Source organism: Xiphophorus maculatus, chromosome 20, assembly GCF_002775205.1.
Source record: "Xiphophorus maculatus strain JP 163 A chromosome 20, X_maculatus-5.0-male, whole genome shotgun sequence".
In the NCBI taxonomy this organism is placed as follows: Eukaryota; Metazoa; Chordata; class Actinopteri; order Cyprinodontiformes; family Poeciliidae; genus Xiphophorus; species Xiphophorus maculatus.
Window position 1 is genome coordinate 26,466,864 of NC_036462.1, and position 24,296 is coordinate 26,491,159.

The following is a 24,296-nucleotide window of genomic DNA, read 5'->3' on the forward strand; positions in this document are numbered from 1 at the left end:
GCTGTGCTGTCCCTGATTAAATAAACTTGAACTGATTCAGCGGTTGACCAGACTCGGATGATTTTTAGCTTCTTTGTTTTCAGCCAGTTGGATATGCAGAAGTCCAATCCTTTTCCGATCGCCGAACATAATGAAACCAAACAACTGCAAAGTTGCGACAACCACTTTAATATTCATTGCTGGAAGAGCGCCCAAAGTTATCTGTTGTTGGTATAAGTGGGTTTAAAATTGAAGTCACAGAAAGAATAAATACTAAAAAGCTCCTTAAAAAAAGCATAGTGCATTTTCTAACTGTTGAGAAATGAGGTGAGAACAAGTGAGTGAGAGAGAGAAAGCAAGACAAGAAGGATGAACGTATCACAGTAAAGTTGCTCTGTTTCATCTTGAAACAGGATGTGTACTGTTCCAGTAGGCGTCTCTAGGGAATACAATAGGGTTGTTTTAGTAATGCTAAGCTTGCTAATCGCTTATATATGGTGCTGGAATATCAGCTCTGTAAATGTTTTCTTTATTTCTAACTACTGGTAAAACCCCGTTTGAAGAAGCATTGATGTGTGAAGCTGTATTTTTTCAGTCACTTCACCAGAATGACTTCAGCAGGTGCTAATCATTTTACTCCATAATGTGGCACGTTTGCAGTTCTTGTTGTTTTGGCTTGAAAAGGAACCATCAAACACAGAACATCAATCTGTCTCCACGTGTTGTTGTTTCATCAAATCGGAAAAGAGGCTGAACGACCGGGGGTCGACTTCAGCAGACAGCAGAGAGGCTGAATGTAAATCCACGTTGTTGAGTTTTCGTTTTGTTTTGCTTCTGTTCTCTGTCTGCTATGAAAGATGCTGGGTTTGGAAATGTTGGCCGTCTTTTGGAAATCTCACAATTAAGGCAAGGCTCTTTATTCTCTAAGGAAAATACAAACAGTTGCTGATGTTTACAGCTACATTAACCATGTAAATTGCTAACATAAGACGCTGAAGGCATCCTTAAAATAAACAAACACTGTAATCCTGACGTAGTCTCTGCTTCTAAAAGAAATTATTAATGAATGCTCACAGGAGGAAGGCTAGAAATGAACATTTGCTTTGTTTAGTAATAGTTTTTAAAGAAAAATCGGCTTTCCCAAAACCAGAGGTCACAAATCAGTCACATATTTCTGATCACTACATCTCTTATAAAGCTGTTATAAATCTGTAAAAAAAAAAGAAAATCCTTTCATGGAGAAATTACTTCATTTCAGAACAAACATCCAGCTTCAAAACCTCTTTTTTTGCCAACACTTACAGAGCTTACTGTCAGTTTTATTCAGATAGACACATGCAGCAGCTGTGGACCTGACAGCTTGAATATTTGCATGCCCCCCCAACCCCCCCTCCCCTCCCACACACCTGTAGGTGACTTTCAAAGCAGCAGGTGGTGTGAGCTTGTCACGGGTGGTTGGCTTGGCTGCGACTCCCATTCCGCTGAATTCTTCGCCGTCGTCTCCGGCGGCCGCGCCTCTCCACCTGTCTCTGGTCCAGCTGGCGTTCCCGGATCCCAGGGGCCTGTAGCCCTCGTCCAAGTCGACGGCGTACAGATCTCCATCCAGCTCGAACGAGACGGAGCGCGCCCAGCGCTTCCTGGTCACGGCCTTACTGGACTTAATCTCTGCAGAATAGAAAAGAGATTCATTTGATTGACAGAAGACAGTCTGAGCACTTTTGATCAGAGTCGATGCATTTTACAAACATCATATATACCGAATTTGTTTCTTTGGAATGATTTAGGACTCAAGTAATTTCTCAACTCTACCACTTGGTGGCAGCACTGCCACATGCCTCTGAAGTCATGAAAACCTGGTTGTTTTAATGTCAGATTGTAGACCTGCTGCTTCCTTTTCAGGCACAGAAGACGTGTATTTCTGATGAATTCATGGTGTAATAATACTAATAATACTACTACTAATAATAAGTGAGATAAAGAACTCACTCTTTTTGTTTAGGAGTCTCTTCTTCTTAAGGACAGACATTTTGAGCCCCCCATCGCCGCAGTTACAGTCGTCAAAGTTTGAGGTGACAGATATGGTAGAGGGACTGCTGGCCATCAGAGCCTGCATGCGAGGGGCAAACAGACCCGCCATGCCTTTACACTTATACAGCCTCAGCTTGCCCGTCGGATCCTCCACACACTGCCACTTCTGGAACAAAACCAAAAAAGGAAAGGGAAATGTATTTAAGGCAGTTCTATTAAACAAAATGTACATTTTACACATTTTTATATTTCCCTTTGGGTCTCTGCTGCTCCTAAAAACAGCCAGTCATGTTTTGGCAATAAGTTGATGCTTTTTGGTGTCTGGAAAATGAGCCGTTTCAAAAACCTCCCGATTGTTGAGTCACACTGAGTCATTACCGAGCAATCCAAGCAGGTAAGTGCAGCGCAGCTGGTTTTACTCTTTATGGGCTGTACAATGGCTGCTGGAAAATGCAAGTGTTTTGTTGTTGACTTACCATCCAGAAACCGCTTGCTGCTTCTGGTTTTCATTGTGTATCTGTTTGCAGCCATTTTCACATGCGATTGTTAACATTGAGTTTGGGGGGTGGGGGTTGGGGGGGCATGACCAGCAGCAGCTTATTTGGATTTAAAGTGACAAGAGGCCCTAAAACAGATCACTCTGAAAGGAGCTCAGGATGCAACTGAGCAGATTAAAATCTCATTATCTAAGAAAGATTTTGTGCAAAAAAAAAATGTAATGAACATGCTTTGCATATTCATTGCGTTCTATCCTAACCTGTGTAACAGTTCACCTTTAATGATATAGCACTACATATTTTTCCAGATCATGAACAAATCTCAAAGATGTTTGAAAAAAGTGATATCCCGACTCAGTCCTCTTTGTTTATAAAGAAATTAGATGCTATTTTCAAATGCATCCCTGAGCATACAGTGACTGCACGTCACAGTACGTTCACAGATGGCAAATTACTATCCTGCCATGGCAACACAGTTTGTTGGGTTTTTTTGCTGGAAATTGAATAGCCTCCCCTTCTTGGCTCATACAGGTCAGGTACCTGTCCCGATTGTTGGCATGAAGTCTGATATTCTGCTTTCTGGCACAAGTCCTTCACCCTCTGGTATTTTGGCAGAAAGTTTTCCTCCTGGGCCATTTCCTTCCCATCGGCTCTCTTGTGTGGAGGCTTCCTGAAAGAACAGACAGAACATTGACAGGGAGGCCGATGCTGCCAGAACACGGCGCCTTGAATGAGAATGCGTCTTACAAAAAGGTCAATCAATAAAACATACCCCCTCTCCACCAGGAAGGAGTCTCTCCATGTTTTCCCCTTCTTGTTCAACTGGAACCTGAGAAATCAGTAAAAAAGAAAAAAAAAGAAAACAGACTGTGATATTTGCAGTGAGCAAACATCTGCGCCATTTCGAAATGCCACGCTCCCTTAAAAGATAATGATGCTGTACCTCTATGTTTGAATTGTGAATATCATTATGTACGACAAAGCGCTTCGTTTTGGTAAAAAAAAAAAAAATTAAATTCTAGCTAAATCCCTGTTTGACTCGGTCTGTTTCACCCTTCCCTTTTCTAAATGTCGTCCAGGAACCGTCGATGGAATGCTGAGACGCCGAGCGTGTTCACCTGTTCACTGGTCGATCCGAGGCCAGAAGTTTCAGGATGGACTTGCCATCCATTTCGGCAGGAATATCGACGCCTGCCATCTCCAGCATAGTCGGTGCCAGGTCAACGTTCAACACGATGTGAGGATTTCTGCCAAGAAACAGGAAACTCAATGTGATCATCATAGTGTTGCTTCCCACCACCCCCAACAACATATATGGGAAATATTGCAAAAGTACCCATAATGCTTTGAAATATTTCACATTCTGTCACAATAAAACAACAGGTTTGTTTTATTGGGGTTGTATGTGATAAACTATTGCAATATAGTGGATAATTGTGAAGATGAAGGAAAAGGATATAGTTTTTATCACATTTTGAAAGTAACACATTATGAAAAGTTTTGTGTGCTTTTTCAATTAATGCCTTAGTTAATTTTTGGTATCAGAATAAAGCAGGCTGAGTACATATGCATGTCACACTGAGAGTTTGGTTGTATCTAGTTACATTTAGTTATATAAACATGAATAACGTTTTGGAAATATATATATGTTTAGGAGTATTGTCACTAGGCTGTACTTTTTCTTTTTAGTACTTCTCATGTAAAACATACTACAAAATAACAAAATCAGAAAGAACAAAAGTGTTTCAAGTAAAGTTACTTCACAGTAAAGTTAGGTACTTTTATTTATATAGCACATTTTCAGCAACAAGGCAGTTCAATACGGAAGAGGATTAGGGCCACTGAAAAAAAAAATTATGGCCCAGAAAAAAAAATAAATCTCTGAATTCTGATGTAAAACAAACAAAAAAAAATTTCAGTGTCCCGAAAAAAAAAAAAAAAAAATTCAGTGTCCCGAAAAAAAAAAAAAAAAATTCAATGTCCCGGAAAAAAAAAAAAAAAAAATTCAATGTCCCGGAAAAAAAAAAAAAAAAAAAAAAACATTCAGAAACCACAATTCTGACCGATGGGCGCCAGCAAGCAACCAGCTTCAGAACCACAGACAGACGCGAGTTGTGGCGGACAGCTGACGTTTTGGAGAAAGATGTCTGATTTAAGTCACTTTTTACGTGCCAGAGTCCCCGAAGCCTCTATTGCACTAATGGAAGAACAAAAGGTGAGTAAATCAAATGAGATAGTTTGGTGTCTATAGCCCAACGGTTATAGCTAGTAGTTAGCATGTTTGTTAGCTCACGCGGTTATAGCAATAAGCTGATTTACAATGTTAAATCACACAGATGAATAAAGGATGTAACAGCTGGTGATTGCTGGAATTGTCCCGTAAATGTTTGGTGCCTTTATTTTATTGTTCTGTTTGAATGTTTTACAATGAAACTAAGGTTAGCTGAATGTCAGCCACCTTCTAAATAAGATGCCCGCTGTGTTAAATAGTGTAACTTTTAGTTCAGTGGAGGACAGAAACTATAGTATAAAGTGACACAAACGTTTATATATGCAAATATTTAAAAGGAAAATGTATGACTTGCACCGATCTGCGGCTGGCTGTAGATCTGATCGTAGGATCTCTTCACCAACACCAACTAATGTGCATATCTGTGCTATTTTATCTTATGTATATCATATGTTTGTGTTACTGCGTTGGAAAAAGTTACATTATGAGAATCACAAAATCATTTTCTTGCAATGTGATGTGTCAGTTCAGGACTGAAATTACATCTCAATCCCTGAACTAAACTATCAGCACATTTATCGCACAGGTGTGGAAATGGTAGGCTTTGTTTAACTAAATCAAAGTTAATGTGATGTTTAATTTTTGTAATAAAAATGGAACTGTAACAATATTTCCTTGTGTGTTTTGATGCATGATACCTTTTACCTTAAACGGACTGTATATTTATGAATCTGTGTTTTTATACTTACATGCTAAAAAATCCAGTCCTTCCTTTTTTGGTAAAATAGAGGATTGAACATTTACTGCTGCTGTTATTGTAATTCTCCCCAAAACAGTAAATCGTTTTAAGCAGGGACCTAAGGATACAATCTAAAAGGTAACTTTAACGTTGATGTGCAGAGTAAATAATTGTCCTTTCTCATCTGTTTGTGTGCAGATTGACAGAAGAATTTGCAGAAGACTTGGGCTGTTTAGAAGAAAGAATCAGTCCGACCTTGAAGAAGTGCTGGCCTTTATCAAACAACAAATAATGACTAATGGACAAATGCAAGGTTATCGGTGGCTACATCTTCGTGCGGTTCAACATGGATTGTGGTGTCACAAGACACTGTGAGACATTTGATCAAATTGTTTGACCCAGGAGGTGTGGAACTGAGACGAGCACGACGGTTGAGAAGACGTCAGTACAATTGCAGAGGACCAAATGCACTCTGGCTACGATAAACTAAAACCTTATGGCATTGCTATCAGTGGCTGTATAGATGGTTTTAGCCGACATGTTTTATGGATGGAGGCTTATACCACGAACAATGACCCCAAATTGATTGCAAGTTACTATTTGAAAACAGTTTCATGCGTCAACGGATGTCCAGAGAGGATACGTGCCGACAGAGGCACAGAAAACATTTGTATTGAACAAATGCAGATATTTCTGCGGCAAAACCACACAGACAGTTTTGCAGGGGACAAAAGTTTCCTTTACGGAAGTAGTACATCCAACCAGCGCATAGAAGGCTGGTGGTCGACCCTCGGCAAACAGAATGCACAGTTTTGGATGAACTTATTTCAAACCTTTCTGGATGATGGTCACTTTACAGGAGACTTTTTGGATAAAAGCCTCATCCAATTCTGCTTTCTTAATCTTATTCAGGTAGAAGTGTTCACTGGTTCACTGTAATGTTTTTGTTTTAAAAAGTATTAAAAGCAAATCTGTAAAAAGTATTAAAAGCAAATCTGCTGGTATGTTTACTAGAAATAATAAAAGCTCTTCTTCAAAGTATTTAGCCACCTTCAGTGCGCATAAAGATAATTTAAAAAGTGTTGCTGTTTATCTCGATCATGCCATTTGATCGTTTTTGCAATGTCTGATAGGTGCCCTCTAAACAGGACTTCCTGCACTGCATTTAATTAAAGACATATTGTGTGCAAGCAAACATAACATTTTCGACATCATTCTGCTAGAACATGAAAGTTTATTGCTGTCATAATTTTATTGTAGAGTTCTGATTTGACCTGACATTAGTCTTCAAGCTGTTACTGTGCTGATAAAAGTAAAACATACAGTTTTGTTGACATGTTTTCATTTCCCAATCCATAGTTTGTTTTGCTTTCACACTGTCATTTGAAGAAACAACGCTGATGCAAAGTTAATTATTGTTCTATGATAATCAGTTATGTACCAAATATCAATCCTTTTAAATGGGTATGCATTATGATTAATGAAAAATATAATTTTTTTTCAAACACAATGCTGTTATGTTAAACGAAAGATATTGACAATGTATGGTTGAGATGTGAACAAAATGGCAGTACAGCAAGAATTATGTCATAAATTGAACACATGAAAACCAGTTCTTTGTGAAATACAAATGAACTTCATTGTTTTGTTTACCAAGAGTTTACATAGTAGAGTTGATACCAGATATTTATGAGCAGTTGATTAATGTAAAAAAATATATATAATAAAAAAATAAATAATAATTAAAAAAGTCATGTGTAATTTTTTTCTCACTGTCTGACGTTATAAGACAAAACTTTCCTACTTTTTAAGGTTTTTTTGCTATTCCTTTGAGAGTGATCAGACAGGAAAGCCAGTAATGAAGCTACACAGCACAGGTCATCAGTCCGGGGCTTGAACCTGTGATGTCCACATTCAGGACTGAGGCCTCCATACATGGGTTGTGCTTTTCCACCGCACCACCCCAATGTTTCTTGTTCTAAGTTAGTTACAATTAGCAAAATTGTATTTTCTAAATTCCAAAAAACATAAGAACATTTTTAGAGCGTTTTTGTGACTTCCTTCAAATGCAACAGTTTATATATTTTTAGTAATTATCAGGGATAATTGTCTTTTAATGCATTTAGACTATAGCTTTTAGACCTGCTCAAATGGAAAATGAGCTTAATCAACATATTGAAAACCATACCAGGAAAGTATTGGGTAAAGTAACATTTTATTAGCAAAAAGTCAGATGTGGTTTCTGAATTTATTTTTTTATTTTTTTTTTCTGGGACACAGAATTTTTTTTTTTTTCCGGGACACTGAACTTTTTTTTTTTTTTTCTTTTGGACACTGAATTATTTTTTTTTTTTTCGGGACTGAATTTTTTTTTTTTTTTACATGAAAATTCAGAGATTTTATTTTTTTTCTGGGCCATAATTTTTTTTTTTTCAGTGGCCCTAATCCTCTTCCGTAGTTCAAAGTGCTTTACATGAATTAGAAGGAAATACAAACAAAACAACAAAAATAAAAGAAAGAGAAAAAGGTAAAAGTATAAAACTACATGTTGGCTCCCCGTGTTTGATAGGAATAAGTAATTTATAAACTAGTAGGGGTTTCTCTGCATTCTCGCTCTGATAAAACTAGATGCTGGTTCTTTATGTTTGGTAAGATTAGCGAGTATCGCTGCTTTTAATTATTGCTACTTTTAATTATTGCTACTTTTAATTAGATAAAATTTCTGAATACTGATTTCAGACCAGCTTGTTTTAACCAAAAATGCACCAGACTCACAGACACACCTGTGGTTTTTGAAAGTTTCATAAGTTTTATATTGAAAAAATTTGATTTGCAAACATTTTTCTTCTTTCTGATTTTGTTATGTTGTAGTTATGTTTTACATTAATTCTTTACATTTTGGTCTGTTTGATGATGTATTTTTAAAATATTAAATGGTTGACGTCAGGGATCAGGTACTCAGTACATTTTTTACCCTCAAGTAGTTTCTTGGACGGCTACTTTTTACTTTTACTTCAGTAAAAATATGTTGAAGTTGTTCTGCTCTTACTTGAGCACAATTTCTAGGTCCTCTCCTCACCTCTGGCCTTTTCTTGGAGATTTATTTGTACAGAACTTTGAAAATTGTGTATCATTTTCCTTCCACTTTACAATTATGTACTTTTTTTCTAATCCATCACATAAAATCCCAACAAAATATTAACATAAAATGTGAGAAAAAGAGAAATTATCACTAATTAGTTGACTTCTTTCTTGCACCAGACTTCATTCTGGGGTATCAGAATAAAAAGATCATAATTCAAATTCACAGAGCTTTCAAACCTGTTAAATCATAAATCATGCACTACTTCCTGCCAGTTTATCAAATATGATCCTAATAAAACACGTCAAAGACTGAGATTTCAACATGATACAATGTGATCATACGCAAAAGAGTGAGGACTTTAGTACAGCAAAGTGACTAATTTTGCAGTCAGGAAAATTAGCATGGTAGGAGAAATACTCACGTAGCGCCTTGCTCCACATTAGGCCCCCGTATATAGAACGGCACGCGGATATCAAACTCGTAGGGCATTGATTTGCCCTTTACCAGCCCAAACTGGCCGATATGATAGCCGTGATCCGAGGTGTAAATGAGGTAGGTGTTGTCCAGTTCTCCCGTCTCCACCAGCATGTTGTACACCTACGGGGAGACGCAACTCATTGAGCAGGCACATGGGGTGGAAAAGAACAAAAAGAAAAAAGTTACACTTTTTGTTTGATAGCTCAAATCCCTTGTGCCAGTTTCAAGGAAAAGGAGATTGAACAATTTACCAAGTGTGTCAGTGAATTCATTACCCCAGTCCCAGTCAGAACAAGCACAGATCTCCCAGGACCGCCGGCTGTCAGACGGGCGGTACGTGTGCGTCCATGTTTAAGGGTTGATGTGTGTTTAAAGCCTCTGTCTGGCTCACTGCGTACCTTTTGCACGCTATCGTCCACGGACAGCAGCGTCTGCATCCTCCTGCGCTGGAGCATGTTGGTGAACTGCATGTGGACAGGCTTCATTGGGCCAGTGTAGCGCAGGATCCAGTGCTTGTCTGGGTTGGGAGCATAGTTGTAGCTCGGCGTTCTTTGGAGGGAGGAAAAAAAGAAGAAGAAAATAATGAGCTGCAAATGATCAACTACTAAAACTCTCCATTACTGACAAGGATTTCATATTAAAAATGTGTTGTTTATTCAGACGGCACGATTTAAGGTAAACGCTATATCTCCAAGCTATCGTAAAATGTTTGTGGTTCTGTTGTGCAGACGTAGCATCTTTTTCTGCTGGCGAAGCCTAATGACTTTCCAGAATCGAAAGACAACCATTTATTCAGTGTTATAACGGATCTCATATAAGCAATGTAAAAATGCTAACGTGCTAATCAATACGGTTGCGCATTTTAATGAAAATTTAACTCCACTCCATGTTGACATTTAATAATTTGGAAATAATAAGTGCCAAAGAGCTAAGGGGAATAAATGCTAAGGTGGACTGATTGGAAGTAAAAAAAAAAAAAAATTATCACTGTTTTTTTTCTTCTGTAAGTCAAATAGATTGTAAAGTTCAGGACAAAAAGAAAAGGAGAAATAAAAAAGGACTTTGCAGCATCAAAAACCCAACAGGGAGCGCATTTATGGAGAAGCAGCAATTAAAAGTTTCCACAGAGACACGGAGGTTGAATTTTCTGAGTCTTCTCTGTACAAAGCCAGTGTGGTACAGGTTAATGATGCTGGAGGGATTAGATGAAGCAGTACGGGTTTGAGGGGAGGGTGGGCCGAGGGAGGGAATAGTAACTACAATCTCATTACTGGCCTTGGATCCTTCTCTGGAGGCCAATAGTGGGTTTACTATTAGCCAGCAGCTATAGAGAGGCAGTCAGAGGTACAGAAGGTCAGAAAAAAAAAAAACAAGAGGCTCGAATGAAAGAGGTACGCGGTTGTGCATATGCACGACAAAATCATTACCTACGCATTAAAAGTACATCATTTATTCAATTTGTGATCATAGCTGGCAAAACAGTACAAATTAACAACACTAACATGAACACTCAAGCCAAACAAACTGGAGCAAAAGAAGAAACAAAAATAAAAACACTGGCTGTGCATGCAGAGGCACCAATGCTGCCAACAGCCTACTGTAAGCAGTGGAAGATGACATCCAGGTCAGATTATAAAATTTCTGTTATTCTAGGTCATATGAGAAGAAACGTGAACACAGGGATGAGTCATTTGTTACCAAACGGCAGTGAAAAAGTAAAAATGTACTGTGTACTTGTCATCTTTGTCCCACAGAGATCACACAAATTCCCCACGATGACAAAAAACAAAAACTTTTTGTTCAAACACCTTGCAGTTTAATTGAGCATGAATAGTGAGAGAAATACAGAACCTTGCGAAAGCTGTCGACCCCTTAAACATCCTTACATTTTGTCGTGCTACAATAATGGTTTTTGATGCATTTTTAAAAGGATTGTAGTTGATGGACCAAAACAAAGTACAACAGAACTATAAGGTGGAAGAATTATGAGCACTGGTTGCGCCACACACTTTTTTTTATCTAAAAAACTGTGGAGTGATCTGAAATGGCTTATTTGTACTCTGTTGATAAATGGTTTTAATTAATAAAGTCAAGAGGAATCCATTGTTATTTCTCGTGATGTTAGCAGCAAGTTGATCAAAAGTAAACAAAGATGCTCTCTCCAGATCAGATGCAAGGTTTTGGTTTGCTGTCATCCATTTTGTACCAGTCAGTTGTACTTGTACCATAGTTTAGATCAAAGTGCATTCATCTGTCAGAAAGACCCAGTCAAAAGACCAGGCAAAAATCTAATTAAGAGCTTGTTGCAAGACTTTTACTTTTTGCTAATGTTTTCCCTGCAATCTGACTGATCTACTCGCCTACAAACATGAATTTACAAAGTGTTGATTCTGGGATGCTGAATACAAACAGGCGCAGCATGTAAGTTTTCATTTGTTCAATTATTTTAAATACAAGTACATTTCCTTACACATCACAATTGACTTTTTTTTTGCTGATCTATCCCAACTGTTCCCAAACTTTCAAGCTTCTGTGTCTTACATGTGCTGAGAGGCGTTGGGAAAGGCAGCGCTGTACTGCGGGGCGGAGTCCTCTGGACCGTGCGGAGCCACATGGCTCAGGACCATCAGGACCGGCCGGTGAGGGTAAATCCTCTTGGACATCCGGAAGTAGTTGATGCTGTTGTTGGTGATGATATCCGTCAGGTAGTCCTGTGGAACAAAGCAATTATTGCCCATCAGGCACTCAGCAGTCAATGACAATAGAGCAGATGTCAAAGCGTATGTTGCTATGTTGGGTCAGTGTCAAATACTAATAAATCCTGTTTTTTACTTTCTCAAACTGATGAGCCTCGTTCGATCAATCCACTGCTTGTATTAGCAGGAGTATAGCAGGGTATGCATCATGTACACATTTGGTTAAATTACTGATTTTATTTTAATTCTACACAGTTTCTGCAATAGTTCACATATTTGTAAATGAGGTAAAGAATTTTGAAAAGGCTTAATAGAGGAGCGATGCTGTGATGACTTCCTGAAGGTGGAGTTTCAGTTTTTAAAGAGAACTTTAAGGGTTTACAATTTGGAAGTATTGTATTTTATTATGGTATTTTTATAACAACTGAAGTTAACCTAGTTAACTGATTATGCTATAAAATGGCACTTTGTGCCTGAAAAACACAAAATATGGCCCCTTTAATATAATGTCGCCTCACCTTTTAGGAGCTATAAAAGGTGCAACTCTTCAGGCAAAGTATTTTAGTATTATTATGGGAATTTTGGACTATTCCTCTGAAACCCATTTGTGAGGTCATACACTGATGGTTGATGGTTTCCATTTTAATTTGAGGTGATCTATAAAGTTGAGGACTTTGTACAGCTCAACCAGAGTTTTCCCTCACTAAATTCGTTTCTTTACAAATCTTTCTTTGTGTGCTGGTAGGCAGTAATGCTGGAGCAGGAAGGGGCCGTTCCCACACTGTTCCCACAAAGCTAAGACCTTGAAATTGTCCAAATTATCTTTGTATGCTGAAGAATTAATGGTTCCATTCACCGGAGTTAAGGAACTGAACACAACACCAAAAGCGACGGCCCCATATCATTATCCTCTTTTCACCAAACTTAACATAATGTAGTCAGGTAAGTGCCGTTCCTCTGACCAATGTCAAACCAGGACTCCTCCATTAGATTGTCGGACTGACAGGAAAGAACGCCACTCCATTGTTGTGGAATCTAGATGTAATGTCCTTTACACCACTGCATCTAATTATTCGTCTTACACCTTGAAATGTAAAACTTGGATGTAGCCGCTTTCCCAATGGAAACTCCTTCCTCAAAGGTCTCTATGCGCCTTTCTTGAGCTGATCTGAGAACCATGTGAAGCTGTTTACTCTGCAGAAAGTGATCTCTAGGCACTAAGCAACTTATCACCCTTTGACCCTGCTCACTGATTATATATATCCTAGCACTTCATAGCTGATTAGTAAACATTCTTCTTTAATTCTTTAATTTTTATTAAGGTTTTATTGGCTCAAGTGGCCTTTATTTGATAGTTCATTGACAGGAAACAGGAAAGGGAAAGAGGGTAATGAGAGAATGACAGGCAAGAGGGTAATGAGAGAAGGGGGAAGACATGGGGCAAAGGTCGCCAGGCCGGGAATTGAACCTGCAATAGCCGCGTCGAGGACTAAGGCCTCCTTATGTGGGTTGTGCTTAACCCCAGCGCCACCACATTACATCCCTGATTGGTAAACATTCTAATACATGAATTCAATGATTTGAGTGGACAACCCAATACTGTGTGTCTAGTAACAATAATCTCTAAATGTGAAGTGCTTAAAATTTATACTATAATAACCAATTTTCTAAAGTAGGCCATTGTTTTGGGGCATTTAAAGAAGTAATAGAGTATCAATACCTTTGGGTAGTCGCTGCTGTGTTTCTCCCGTACTCCATTTCTGCAGAGGGTGTAGTTGTAGAAGCGGGAGTTTTTCACCAGCGCCACCCATTCCTTCCAGCCAGGTGGCACATAGGAGCCATTGTACTCGTTCAGATACTTTCCGAAGAACGCTGGGTGAAGAATCGGGAGCAAAGACATTAAAGATCTTTCTTGCTCGAGTTCTCAGGACTTCGATAAAAACGTGAAGGCTGTCACGAAGGTACCGACCCGTTCTGTAGCCGGAGTTGTTGAGGTGCACGGCGAACGTGTGCGGCTCGTGGTGCGCCTGCCACGACGGCGAGGAGCAGTTCTCGTTGTTGGTGTAAGTGTGGTGGTTGTGCACGTACTTCCCCGTCAGGATGGAGGAGCGGGACGGGCAGCACATGGGGGTGGTGGAGAAAGCGTTTGAGAAATGCGTGCCTCCCTTCTCCATGATGTGGCGAGTTTTGTTCATGGACTGCATTGAGCCTAAGAGAGCGGGGATGTAGAGAGGAAGAGAGAAAAAAAGAGGATTTAATATTGGGGAAGGGCTGGGAGGGTTACATTCAAAGGCTAACAACTGGAATATAAAGAACCCAAGGTGAGAATTTTTTATTTTTTTAATCTGGAAATTCTAGAAGCACAGCTGGGAAAATGTAAATATACACTTACAGGAGAGGGTAAAATTAATAGGAATAAAATTGGAGAGAAAAAAAAAGTGCTGGACTTAAATGAGAAAATAAATCTTTTTGGTAAAGTCTGACCCATTTAGATTTCTGTGTACCAAAGGCTTTTCAGACTGATGGTGATTGTTTGGGGAAACAGATGCTTGACCATAAATTCCTCCTTCAATGGCTGCCTTCTCACTGCCATCACATGAGGACAAAAGATGTCACAGAGGCCATTATGCCGCTACTCCAATCCAATATGTTGCTAAAGGACTCAAGCGGTTAAGGAGATGGCCAGAGTTTGGCAATCAGACAATGGAAGCTATGGGCTGACCTTAATTCATGTCAGAAACGGAGCTGGCAAAGGGGAGAAACATGACTTGGACTGAGCCAGCTGTTATGTTGCCAGGGAGCGGCTTAGGTTGGTTTTCTCTTACAAATGTTATCCGACTGACATGGACAGAATATCTAAAATAACGGAACAAAAGCAAAGACAGAATTATATGTACACATTATAGATTTCCTCTTTTTACTTCCTTTATTCGTGCTTGAAGGTTTCAGACTGTAAAGCAGATTTTCTGAACCAGAAAAAGATGTAAGAGTAAATGCTTCATCTTATTTATGAAGATGAAAATCTATTCAAAACAACCTGCTGGGATACAGAATAGTAATTGCTCCTAATTCTGATAACTGGTTGTGGCAAATTTGGCAACAATCACTGTCAATCCGTCTTTTCCTGTAAGGTGGAGGAATGTTGGCCCAGTGTTCTTTGCAGATCTGTTTAAATCCAGTCACACTGGAGGGTTTCTGGAGCATGAACAGCCTGTTTCAGGTCAGATCACAGCATCTCAATGGGATTTTAGTATAGACTTTGGCTAGACTACTTCAAAATCCTTCATTTGATGATTTCTACCCGTTCACAGGTGGACTTGGTGGTGTGCTGTGGATCAATCGATTTTCTGCATAATCTAGTTCTAGCTTGTGCTTAAGGTCTTTCTGTGAGGATTTTGTGGTAAAGAGCATAATTCATGATTCTATCAAGATGTCTTCCAGGTTCTGAGGCTTTTACACTTACACCACTGTCCGCATGATGTTCAGTTGGTGAATATTTTTTCTTTTTTTGACAGATCTGACAAGGTTGCACGCCTTGCTATCCACAGAATGGTTTCCCAAGATTCTTGGCGATCATCAATGTGAGACAGGCCTTTATGTTTGTTTTGCTCAGCAGTGATTTTCATATTTAACCCAAAGAGACCTATGCTGCTCAAGACTTTGTTCTTTGTAATTTTGTGACTTTCTGGATGAGTCTTCAATGATTTCTTGGAGTGCATCTGGTAAGCTGGCCACTCCTGAGAAGGTTCGTCATTGTTCCATGTTTTCTCCGTTTGTGGATAATCATTTTCTCTGTTGATTTCTGGTTTTGTAACCCTTTCCAGGCTGACGGAAGTCTGATGATGACTTTTCTTAATCGTAAACTTATGATTAAGAAATCATAAGTTAAATCAGGGGAAGATGTGCTGCTTTTAAGATCACATCCTACAAGCATATTCATGTTGTTAAATAGGCTTTGTTGAGATGAAACAGGCCTGGGAGTTGTTGGTGAAACTAAACTAGAAATGTGGGTAATTGCATTAATTTCTTGATTTTACAAGGTGGGCTATTACAAAATAAACAAAGAAACAAAAAACGTGAAAACAGGAGAACTCTGTAAGCGGGTAAACAGTTTTTCCACAGAACTGCACAACAGTCATCTTACCCAGTTCTATATCCTGATCATCTGTGAGAATAAGAATGATGTTGGGCCGGACGTTTCTCATCTGGCGGTCCCTCTGCAAGCGAGACCTGAGGCGAAACCCAGACAGGTAGCTGGAGCCCTGCGCCTCAGAAGTAACTCCCACCAAGACAAGTAGGAGAAGAAGAGGGGGAACGGCAGGGTGTCGTCGCCCTGCCATCTTTTCAGCTTACAGTACCGCCTCAGTCCTTCATTCACCACACGGGGAGTCGACAGATCTCTCTGTAGCCTGTGAAACAGGACACAGGAGGACTCTGATAAGAACAAAACATTTAAAACCAACGAACACACACACATGGACACACACAAGGAAAAAATTAGCAGATGCAAGCCATACGCAGCCATTACAGGGTGTTCTTCCGTTCAAATGCACCCGATTGGGCTGAGCTCAGCTCGTTAATCAATCATTAATGATGCATTAGAGTGGTGTCATTGGCTGGTTGTAATGATCGCTGGTGATGAGCACATGGCTGCCAGGCTGGGGCTAATGGGCCTGGGACTCGGGCCAGCTCAAGACTCACCTCTCCCTGAGAGGGTTTTGTGGACAGGAGGGATGAAGGGCGGTGTGGGGTCAGGAGGAGGGGTGGAGGTGAAGGAGTAATAGGAGGAGAAAAGCAGGTCAGATTGTGAGAAGGGAGGAAAAAGTTTACAAATGCTAATTTTAAGTACCAGCAAGTAATCAGTTTACGTAAAAAAGGAAATATTTGTGAACATTAAAGCATAAAAATTATATCTGTAATTGAAACCAAGCTCAATACAAACACTCTCATAATATGTTAAGAAAGTGACAAATTCTTATTATGTAAAGTCAGCAAAACTGTTTAATCCCACCACCAAAAATTGTTGCCAGTTTTGAAAAAAAAAATAATAATTTACTGCTGGAATCTCTAAAAATGTTGTTTTGGCTTTGGGCAGCTAACTGAAGTTACAAAATAAAACGGGTTGTCGACTGTGAGCAATATCAATTTAATGTTTCTCTTTGCTGGAGCTAAATGTCTAAATCGAGTACAAGAACAAGCGAATGAAATACTTTAACAAATATTGCTAAAATATTTTGTACATATATTCTTTAAAAGGGTTTTCCAATAATATATAGTGAGAATTTTATATCTGCAGGCATTTTTTGATTGTAAGAAGTGTAAATGTAAGCCTGGCTAGCCGCTAGCATACCACATAGACAGCGCTATGCTAGGTGCCTAACGTTTGGGTGTGCGTTGTATTTATCTTCAGCTTTTTTTCTTTCATTTTTTTACACAATTCTTAAAATATCACATGTTTTAGATTTTCTAGACTTAATAGAACCCCAGAATAATGTGTGCTTTTTTTCACTGTTATTGAAAAAGATGCACCGGAAAGTGATTGTTCAGGGAGCATAAAGGCGAAACAAGTCTATTTTCCTGCTAGACTGCTGAATGGTGAAGCAGAAGTGACCTACATGGACGATAAGGAAGATGTTGAAAGTATTTTTTTTTAATGAATTACATGTAGTATGATGTAGTGTTCAAATATAAAACAAGAACCTGCCATCCCAGTGTTCATCGGCTGCTGAAATCAATGTCTCGCATTAACACACTTTTTAAATAAGCTGTTATTTTGGTGCTTCACACAATTCAATGAGTAACTGACAGCAAAAAAAGGAAGCTCAAATGTTGTGTCTAATTAATGATGACACATAGCTGGAGCCGCGACACGGCCCAGTGACCGCAGCTACAAGCGCAGTTAACATCATGCAGCATCTGCGTGTCTGCTGAGCTGTTCCGCTGTCATGGAGAGAGGAGGGTCTGGATATTTTTGTGTGTGTGTGTATGAGAGACTTTCGCATTCCTTCTCTCGCACATTGATAATCTGCAGAAAATGAACAAATGTAGATATTTAATTGAGTCTGGATGCGCATGGGCCACTCTGTTATTCAGAGGCAGACAGATTTGTTGGCACCAAGCGTAAAATGGTTGAAATGGAAATATCTTTTATTGCAGCAGCAGAATCTCGCACATTTTTAGGAAAAATTCAACCTGTATTTGAGTATATTTATAAAGTCGGGGGGAAATCTTTAACAAAACTACTAGTGGGATAATTGTTGGTACTCCTAATAATACCTTTACAACAATCTAATGCGTTATTTTTAAAATTAAAATTAATATTTACGTGCTGGAGGAACTGTAATCAGATTGGGGATCACACCCACATTTTTTGGGACTGCCCAGTACTGATTCCTTTCTGGCATGGGGTTCAGACAGAAATTAAAAAAATACTTAGGGTCACGTTACCACTGAACCCACTACATTACATATTGGGTTTGACCTCAGGAGAAGATATTGGGAAAAAAGAAGTCCAGTTACTACAGATTCTGCTACTAGTAGCAAGGAAAATGATAACTCTGTCCTGACTCAAGCTTTTGCCTCCCACACTTCAACAATGGCAAGAAAGATTGAAGAATGTGTATATAATGGAAAAGATAACAGCAAACCTTCAGGTAAAAATTGACATTTTTCTGAGTGTATGGACCCCAGCTATTTCCCACTTTGGATGGCCACACTGATAAAGATGCTATGGGTTATAAAAAGCCTCCTCTGTATGTCTTTCTCTTTTAATGGAAGTCACTGAATATGTAAACGTCCCTTTCAGGTGAGAACATCAGGACCTTTCTAAGAAATGTCAATTGCCGAAATGGACTTAAATGTTTGCTGAGCCCCCTAATGTGTTTTTTTAATTAAAAAAATTTTTTTTAAATCTTTTTTTTAAATGTAAGTGCATGTATAAATATACATATGCATATACGTATGTTGGATTCATAATATTCTTAAATAAAGAATGTTCAAAAAATACAAAAATAAATTAATATTTACTTTGTCACACTGGGTTCTAATTAATGATCTACGACATTCGATTTTCTGAGGGCATTTCTCTTACACAGAGCGGCCCAATGGTCACAGAGCCAATACAAATTCTCCAAAGCTCAGGATTTGGGAGTGGTTAGTAGCATATTGGTGGGTATCAAAATCTCCATAGCAACCAGCGGTAGACATTTTGGAAGCCAGGTGCTCAGGTGTATCCACCAGTTTGATACTGTGAACATCAGGTATCTCCCTATTTCAAATCAATAGCCATATGCTGTCTTTCGCTTTACACAACACACTGAAAAAAGGAAAGGATTTCAGTTGGGCACTTTTTTATCTGGAAGAAAAAAATGGCAGATGCTTTAACAGCTTCTGTGTCTAGATGGATAAATCTAGGCTTTAACTGGAGCCATGTGCTGTGGCCAAATGAGACTGACGTTGAACCTTTCAGTGACTAAACACTCCAGGGGCGTTTTTCAGGAAACAAAGGGTGAATCATAGTCAGGTTCGCTGTTAGGCACGGTAGAGGGTGTGTGGTGGTGATGGCTTGTTTCTCTTGAAAACACCCTGGAAACCTTGCTAAAGTGAACGGCTTCATAAGCGATTTAAAAACACCAAATTCAAATCTGGTGGATTCTGGCAATAAACTAAAAACGAGTCTAAAACTGATCTTTCAGCAGAATAAGGGCGTATAAATGATTTAGAGACAAAGTCATCCTTCTTCCATGCATATACTGTAAGTATCCAGATCTAAATCCCACAGGGGTTAGCTAAAAGAAGAGAGCATGCAAGAGAACAATTTAGAGAAATAATCAAAGATCCCTGCGTCAGTGTGGTCCAACCTTTCAGAAATGTTGTAGGAGGACGTCAAGTGGAAAAAGTGAGGCAGATGTGCCTATACCAAATGAAGGGTTGATTTTTCTACTTTTTTTTTAGGGCGAGATAATGTCTGTTCAATAAAAGATGTATTTATTTAAAAGCTTTTCACACATCTTCACCAGCACTCCGACAAATTGCTGCGCTTAATCACAGGATCCCAGCAGATTTATTGCGCTCTGAATGCGGCGGCGCTGCGTTCCAACACCATTTCTGCTCCATAGTGTCCGGATTGTGCTCATTAAGGACCTCCCTATTGCACCAACATCTTCTTCCCTCCTCCTTCCTGTCCTCCGTGGTTCTGCATCGCACACACCTACACATGCAAATCTACTGTGTGACTGTGTACATTAGAGTCTGAGGTAAAATGTATGACAGGGCTATATTTGCTCTGGTTTCCAACACCCGGGGCATGCGCTGCCTCTTCCCCAGGGGAACATCTGATCTCTGACCCGAGGCGATGTGCTATTTGGAAATGTCCTTGCTCCCGTTTTTGTTTTTTTTTTATCCTTTCTGCCTGCCTGGATCTTCCTTTCATCTTTAGCGATGGATTAAAAAAAACAAAACAAAAAAAAACAAGGCACCAGCGAGAAAAGATGATCTAATGTTAAAGTAAAGAAATAAAAATAATGAAAAATGTCCATTTTACTAGCTCCGTTTACATTTAACTGTGAATACATGTTCACAGAGAATCGAGGGTGGATTTGTGTCGATGTGGAGATCATCCTCCGCCAGTGGCTCCTCCGTTCTCAGTGGTTTGTGAACGTTGGAAGGCGTAGTGCTCGCCTTTGATATTTGTTTGAGTCGTTTCAAAAAGCTGATGTGGGCAAACCATGGACTGTAAAAGAAAAAAGCAGAAATCTGCACCACTCTATAGGGAAAACCGTAGCTCTCGTCTTCAAAGAAAGTATTTAGATATTTTTTTTATCAAGATCTATCAATGGCCTCATATGTAAATGAGGGAGTACATCCATTTTATGGCTGTGAATATTTCCTTGCCTTACTCCCGTGAAAGCCGTCTTCTTCCACCTGATACTGAGCGGTAATTGGATTTTCAGGCTTTTATCAGCTGACACATGGACTTATTTCTTCCCACTTTGCTTTTCCACTCTATCTTTTATCAGCAGAAATTGTTTATCCAACTGTGCGATAGATGATACATGAAACAAACAAACAAACAAAAAGAAGCAGATAAAAACAACGTCCGACAGTGCCGAGGGCGACATTTCCAACGATGTAAGGAAATGCAGAGGAGGACAGCTGGTATGCAGTGGGGAAAATGAGCTTTGAACATGTCAACATTTTTTTTCCCAGCAAAAAAATTTCTAACAAGGATAGTGACATGAAACTCAGGCCAGATGGCGATACAATTAACATAAAAAGGTCCTTAAACTATGTGTGACAAAAACAAATGGCATAGAAAATAATTATTGAACATTTTTGATAACAAAAACTTCAAACCATCTCCTGTGTGTAAAAACTAGTCATTTGAATTAATCTGGTGGGCTTTCAAATCTTAAATAGTGTTTTTTCCCAATTGAATTCAAGTGCGAGCCTTTCCAGCAGCTTTAATTATGTTCTCTGAAGCCAGCAGAGAGTTTTAAAGGCTGTGTGTTTGAGATTATCGTCTTGCCGAAAACTCCACCCTTGTTTCATCTTCAGATTTGTTGAAAAATGTCCCAATGCGTTGCTCCATTAATCCTTCACTCAGTTCTACTTCGTCTGCCAGTCCCACATGTTGGAGACGAGAGACATCTTGACATTTTCACACCTTTAAACTTCATTGTCCCGATGTCATTCTGAGCTCCTCTGAAGATTTTGTCCAATTCTCCCCGTACGTCATTAGCTTGTCGAGATGTCCTGCAAGTAAAACTTGGAACTATAAAAACTGATTATTCTTCTCAACTCCACTGGGAAAGAGCTTTAGAGGAAAACCTGGTCGGTTTTTTGGATTTTTTTTTGGTGCAGTTACGTTCTTTCCATTTAAAGCTGCAGTATATACAGTATATATATATATAAATATTTCTTTTTTACATATTTGTTAAAATGGTCACTATGTCATGATAGTATGGTACATATAATCTGTGGGCAGCTCTTAGTCAGAAACAGGAGCTGCCCACCAAACAGAGCCAGGAGGAGGGTCTTAGCGCTGTCAATCATCCTTGTGCAACAAACATTAGTTTGCACTGGAGCGCATTGTGTTTGCTTTCTAAATGCTAAAGAATTTCAGCTACCTTTTTGGCTTTCCGTATCTTTTTTGGAGCTTTCCTCATCTCCAGTAAGGTTTATAGTCTATGGTCTCATTTCTTTTGATTTTTCTTATATGCTGGGGTTTACTCTGGTTGTTGTTACTGATATGTGCTGTAATTTAACAGCCAGGTTTAAAATGTGATAACCCAGAGAAACATGGCCACATGTAATATTTATCTTCCCACTGTCGACCAGCAACACCTTAAGCTTTTCTGACAACATGACCAGAGCGACGGTTTTCAAGCATTTATAAAGCCGTTCCTGAAAACTGGGATGATTCTCGAGCTCGTTTTCCCTGACAGAGCTATATCCGCATCAGCTTTTTGCGCTAACCGAACTGTGAAACGACAATGCTGATTCAGCTCGATGGGACGCAATGAAAGGGGGGGAGTTTCTGCCTTTTAGACAGAAGCAGCAGACAACATGAGTAAATATATCTCTCAGCAAAACTCATTAAAAGCCAGAGGCTCGGAGAGAGGAAGGGCTGTGGGAGTTAGCAATAGCAGAATATGAGATCAGAGAGAATCAGCCTCTAAAAGCTTGGATAAGGAACAAGGATCATCTGAGGTTATACTAATGCCTAGTGATGCTTGGAAGGAAGAACACAGAGGGAAAGTTTTGCTCTTCAGTCATGCGCTTGTAAAGAGGCTCTAAGAGACGGCCGCGCTGCATCATGAGATGAAAACTTAATGCCGTCCATCATTTATTGATAGGACTAAATTATGAATGCAGTGACAACAGGGCTGCCCATGTCACAGCATGGGCATGATGGTAAGACAGCAGCAAGTGTGCAGGGACGAAAACACACACCGGATCAACTCGCAGCTACTTTACACACATCTGCGTCAGAGTCCATACGAGGAAGCTGAGACACAGAGCGAAAGGGAGAAGGAGAGCGGCTTGTGAATTTTTCCCAGATTTTTCAGATGTAATTTTCTTTCCATGAATAAAACACCCTGCATTTTGAAAGAGAAAGTTTGATTCGCCCAATCTCGAATCCTCCCCCGAGATTCAAAAGTGACAGACAGCATTCGATGGAAGCCAGCAAATTGCACGTGTATTTCTTATTAAAGAAGGGCAAACCACTCTGCATTTGCGATTTAATCAGCTGCGTCTCACGATGCATGCAAAATATAGAGCCAGCAGCCCACAAGCTTAAAACCACACTCCTGGATTCTCCTTCTCCATCTCGAACGCTCTGAGACAGAAAAAGATCGAGAAAATACAAGTGGAAAGAAAAAAAAAAAAAGTGGGCGAAAACAAAAAAAAGGAAAAAACTTTGGGAGTACAGCCTATAGTACAAAGACCAAGCACATCCACTGGAGATGGATTTTCTACAGCATTAAACTAGACACCAAGACCAAGGCTTCCATATAAAACAGAACAGAATCAAACAGAATCCACAAGCAGAGAACCTCTATATTTCTCCTTCTTCATTCTCGACACAGAAATGTGCGATCTGCTATTCCCTGACGGCAGGAAGAAAAAAAACATGAAGGAACTGGCCAGGGAAGTTTAGATGGACACATTCAGAGCTGAATGTGACCGGCCGAACATTATCAGGCCAGTCCCTGTGGTCATAATTGAGGCTGGCAGGGCTTTGCTAATGTGTGACTTTGTTCCCACTGGCATGCCTGGCTCCGAACTGAATGTGCAAAATCTCCAAGGACCCTTGAATTTTCCAACAAAAGTTGGTATTCAGATGCAAATTGAGCAACGGCTTGCATTTATGCGAGAGTAACTTCTTCTCAGAGGAGTGTGTGTGTTTTAGCATTTCTCACCTTGTAAGGCCAATTTTGCCAACAAATACTACATTGTGAGGACCCACTGATCCTTTTTTGGCCCATAAGAGGCAGTGCTGTTTTGGGGTTCGGCTGTAGAAACGCATGAAAGCAAATCAATGCAAAATCCTTGTGAAGACAGAAAAATGCAATACGTGTGTGTACTTATTTAGGTATTCTATTTAGGATAATTTCTGGCATATTTACTGAACGTATGAAGACCAACGGGTGTTGCAGGGGCACAAGGGATAGGATCAAGTGATAGGTTTAGATGAATTACGTTTTGGTTAAGGTTAAGAAAAAACTAGAAATGGTTAGGTCTGTCAGGGTTAGGCTGTAGAAATGAATGAAAATCAATGCAAAGTCCTCAGACTGACACAAGTACAAGGATGTATGTGTGGATTCTCAATACAGTACGGAGAGTTTTTTCATGATACAAAAAGCAAGAGCAGCAAGCTGTGGCCTTATTTATCATCATCTACAAGTAAATCTCTGCCCTGCTGCTAGTTTCAGAAAAATCTTTATAACCAGTAAAAGCCCGTCATTCTAATCAGGCTAGTTAATCTTATGGATAAAGTGGATTGACTCAAGAAAATCATACGCAAAAACAGCAAAGACAGATCTGTTTAATTTGTCAGCAA

General features: G+C 39.4%; 1 protein-coding gene across 3 annotated transcripts in view; it reads right to left on the minus strand.

Moving 5' to 3' along the window:
• LOC102222582 (extracellular sulfatase Sulf-2-like) overlaps positions 1 to 24,296 on the minus strand; it is a 56,098-nt gene that overhangs the window by 5,663 nt on the left and 26,139 nt on the right. For all 3 annotated transcript variants that reach the window (XM_023325206.1, XM_023325207.1, XM_023325205.1), the window contains 11 exons: positions 15,876 to 16,140; positions 13,701 to 13,940; positions 13,452 to 13,603; positions 11,577 to 11,746; positions 9,434 to 9,584; positions 8,980 to 9,155; positions 3,623 to 3,751; positions 3,277 to 3,333; positions 3,045 to 3,174; positions 1,966 to 2,173; positions 1,386 to 1,644 (listed from right to left, as the gene is read on the minus strand). In XM_023325206.1, the coding sequence (XP_023180974.1) occupies positions 1,386 to 1,644; positions 1,966 to 2,173; positions 3,045 to 3,174; positions 3,277 to 3,333; positions 3,623 to 3,751; positions 8,980 to 9,155; positions 9,434 to 9,584; positions 11,577 to 11,746; positions 13,452 to 13,603; positions 13,701 to 13,940; positions 15,876 to 16,071 (1,868 nt within the window). In that variant the 5' untranslated portion in view covers positions 16,072 to 16,140. The remainder of the gene's footprint in view (positions 1 to 1,385; positions 1,645 to 1,965; positions 2,174 to 3,044; positions 3,175 to 3,276; positions 3,334 to 3,622; positions 3,752 to 8,979; positions 9,156 to 9,433; positions 9,585 to 11,576; positions 11,747 to 13,451; positions 13,604 to 13,700; positions 13,941 to 15,875; positions 16,141 to 24,296) is intronic.